This window comes from Lolium rigidum, chromosome 7, assembly GCF_022539505.1.
Source record: "Lolium rigidum isolate FL_2022 chromosome 7, APGP_CSIRO_Lrig_0.1, whole genome shotgun sequence".
Lineage (NCBI taxonomy): Eukaryota > Viridiplantae > Streptophyta > Magnoliopsida > Poales > Poaceae > Lolium > Lolium rigidum.
Window position 1 is genome coordinate 338,944,986 of NC_061514.1, and position 3,954 is coordinate 338,948,939.

The following is a 3,954-nucleotide window of genomic DNA, read 5'->3' on the forward strand; positions in this document are numbered from 1 at the left end:
TGATGCCTATATATTAATAAAAAAGGTGGGAGTTTTAGGGTCATGTGGTACGGCCATCCACGACCGTACGGCTTGACTGTACCAAATAGGGAAATCGGCGTGATTGCCACAATTCAGTGCAAACAAGAAATACATTAGCAGCGAATTATCATATCAAATACAAAATGAATAGAGACGATACATGAATGGCAGTATTAGGACGCGGTACAAAATAAACCAAGGTACAGAGCCTTTGTTGGAAGTAAACAAGAAAAGAAAACCAGAAAACCGTATACTAGGAAAAGATTACTCTGCATATAGATGGGTTGATGATCAACGAGTGTAGGTAGGGCTTTAATAGGTCTTGTCGTTGACCTTCCCGCAGAATTCCCTGATCTCGCCCACGGTGCTGTTCTTCACCTCCCAGTTTCCCATCTTCACCATGGCTTTAGCGAATGCATCGTACCAGGGGTTTCGGCCAATTGGAAGAATATCCGACAAAAAGAAAGGGTCACGGGCAAATGAATCCACCATGGCCGTGGTCTCCGTCGACTCCAGCAGTACCGCATCGGAGGTGAAGAGCACATTGTGTTCCTTCACGTTCTTGTAGTACTGGTGGTCCAACGCGTAGGGGGTCTTGTAATCCTGCGGCACATTTACGCTGTTCGCAGTGCATGTCGTGTTCAGTTGGTCGGCGAGCGTGCGGTTCATGGCCGTGCTGGAGTTGTCAGGCAGCAAACGGTTGGAGAAGGAGTTGGCGAAGGAGCCGCAGGCCGAGCGGCCGATGGAGTGCGCACCAGAGAGCACGAGCATGTCCGTCTGGTCGAGCCCCTTTGCAGCGAACATGTCTGTGATCAGCTTGAGGTCGCCGAAGGGTGGGGGCAGGTTCAAGAAGGTGTCGTTGGCGCGTGATACTTTCCCATCGTAGCGGCCGGCCGGCACGTCGTAGTTTATTTTGCCGCCGCTCAGGCTGCAGCTGGCGTCGCGCCCGGCGAAGGCGACGATGTCGGCGCAGGAGACGACGCCCTTGCATTCCTCCTCAAGGGCAGCCTTTGCCTTCTCGATTATGTTGAACCCGCGCAGGCTCAGGTTCGGGATAGCCGTCATCTCCGTCTCTGGGCCGGCCAGCAGGACGGAGGCGTCGCAGCCCTGAAGAGAACCGCGCCGTCCACGCAACATTGTGAGCCAGCTACTCTAATTATCGTGCATGCACATAACTATATGAATACTAAACGAACTGACTACTGACTAAAATTTGTGGTACCTCGACAAAGCAATCATGGAAGAAGAGGCGGATGAGCCCGGCCTTTTCGCCCGGGGTGGCTTGCTCCACGAACCTTTTCACGATCTCCTCAGCCTGGGGGCATTTCTTGGCGGCGTAGTAGTCGACCTTGAGGTCAGGGCGAGGGTTCTTGGGAGGGGAAGCCGTTGGGAGCTTAAACGGCAGGTTGGGATTCGGTGCTGGAAAGCCGTAGCCGGCATAGATTGAGATTGAGAATTCGCAGGACACGGCACCGAGCAAAGACGCGAGCACGGCGAGAACGGCAAGCTTGGGCGCCATATGCCTACCTACTCGGGTCAGCTTGGTAGTGTTTGCTGGAGAGAAGATGAGATGAAGCCAACTTGCTGCTCTGCATGTGTATTTATAGTTCCGGCACATCAGAGATGGAAGATGACTTTTGCAGCGCCTGTGTGTCGGTTAGTTAGTCAAACGGCCAGCCGGGAACGTGGAGAGCACACACAAGTTGATGTGCGTGCATCAATCGCGGTGGGACTAGCTTGATTATATTGCTCCATTATGCATACTGCCACTACTTGCATATGATGGAACTACGATCTCAACTGGGATTCCATATCCCGCTAAAATCTCACTTGATAATTCATTCTACGTATTCTACTGTACTTTTTTTTGCCTCAAAATTTACACTACAAAATTCAAAATAAACTGTAAGTGCAACTTAAGTGAAATCCCACTTGATACCCTAGATCGAACACATCATATGATCGAACTTAGGACAGATCCCACTTAAATCCCATTTATAATTCGTTTTACATATTCTAAGTAATTTTTTTCGAGAACCCGCAGGAGATCTACGGGTTTTTATATTAAGCTTGCCAGAAAAAGGGTTTTGTACAAGAACACCGCATCCACCAAGACCTCCCTCGGGCTAGTCTATTGTTCTAAGATGCGTACTCCTACGAAGGACCCAAGAAATCCACTCGCTATCGATGATCTCTAGGAGGGAGTGGGCCAAGATGATATCACCACCGAAACCCTAGCGTTCCTCTGAAGCTAAATATACCGCATCGTTAGCAGAGCACATGAGCGGAAATCCTTGCGAAGCGGCGCGGGAGCCGATCAGCAGCCTCGGACCACCAGTCCGATCAGCAGCCAACTTGCTGCTCTCCATGTGTATTTATAGTTCCGGCACAGCAAACAACACCGTAACCGGGAGTAGAGGACCTTTGCAGCGTATGTGTAAGAGCATCTCTTGTCGCATCCCCAAACTGTCCTCCAAAGCGATTTGGAGCGCGCCGGACAAAAAACGTTCCGAGCCGCGTCTCTCAAAGTCGCTTTTTGTCCAGCGTGGTACGATACGGTGTCCGGCGCCCTGAGCCCATCCCCGCCCCACAGGGGACGCTCCGGGCACGCCGGACATAACGAAAAGCGAGGCGAGGCGTGGCGGGACCGACGCGCCAGCGCCTCGGAAGCCTAAAACCCCGTCGCCTACCTTTGGTCAAGCGAGGTTTTAATGGCGTCCCAGTTTTCTCAGACGACGTAGGGATGCGTCTCTTCGTACATGGCCGCGTGGCCGTCCGCGCCGGCGTTATTGCGTGCAGCCACCCGCTGCCGCTTCGTCTGCCCGCGGCCCTGCGGTTCATCCCAATCTCTCGCCGCTCCCAAATCTTCTCCTCGCCGCCCCCAGATCTTTTCCTCGCCGTTCAAAGCAATGTCGTCGTCCACCCGCAAGATCGCCGCGGCGAACGGCTTCGGCCGCGGCAGCCTCACCGTGAAGGAGGCGTGGGCGTTGTACCACGCGGGATATCCCGTCTCGCCGGACATGCGCCTGCCAAGCAGCGGCGGCTGGAAGATGCGCATAGGAGTCCAGACGCGGCCGACCCCGGGCACGGAGCGCTGGAAGGACGCCATCAGGGCCCGGCGGGCTGAACTCGACGCCGAGGATCGGGCTGATCCGACCTGGGCGGCCAAAAACGACGACGCCTGGTGGGGCACCTACTTCCAGGCGAAGTACGACATGGAGATGCGCAGCACCACCGGCCTCGTCGGCGGGCCGAACAGCTGGAACAGGGAAGGGCGCACGCTGTTCTGGGGCGCACCCTGTAGAACGTCGTCCACACCGGTGCTCCAAGGTTGGAGGCGCCGTCCTCCCGCAGCGCAATGGCAGCCGAGGACCGGCCCGATCGACGCCGTCCTCGTCGTACCGCTCCGCGCCCTACACCGTCCCCAATCGCGTGGTGAAGGAGGAGCCGGCGACGCCCATCAATTCGAGGCGCGGCGACAGCGGCAGCCGACGTCAGCAAGAGAGGTGCGGCGGCGCCCTCCTCATCCCGAAGCCGGAGGTGAAGGAGGAGCAGGACGACGAGGAAGCGGCGAAGGCGGCGCTGCTGGCGGAGTACTAGCGACAGCAGCGGCTCATCGCCAGCAGCGACGACCCCGAGGACTGCCCAGGGCTGCGAGCGGCGTACCTGGCGTCGCTGAACAACAAGGACGCCTACCTCGACACGGCGATCGCCATGTCCATCCGTGACACCGGTAAGCCGCTCGTGGACCTCACCGACGACGGCGAGGTAGGACCAAGCGGCCTGGTGAAGGACGAGCCCGACGAGCGCGTCAAGCGGGAAGTCATCACCGACGACATCTACAACTTCCACCAGTACTACGATGCCTCCGTCCGCCGCAAGTACTTCTAGATTAGGTTTAGTTTAAATTTAGTCGAATCTCATTCGAATATA

General features: G+C 56.0%; 1 protein-coding gene across 1 annotated transcript; it reads right to left on the bottom strand.

Annotated features, from left to right (window-relative positions):
* Positions 1–333: 333 nt before the first annotated feature.
* Positions 334–1,540, bottom strand: LOC124673519 (peroxidase 2-like). Its single transcript, XM_047209585.1, has 2 exons — positions 1,244–1,540; positions 334–1,128 (listed from the first exon to the last, which is right to left on the bottom strand). The coding sequence occupies exons 1-2, from the start codon at positions 1,538–1,540 to the stop codon at positions 334–336; spliced, it is 1,092 nt and encodes a 363-aa protein (XP_047065541.1).
* Between the last annotated feature and the right edge of the window lie 2,414 nt (positions 1,541–3,954).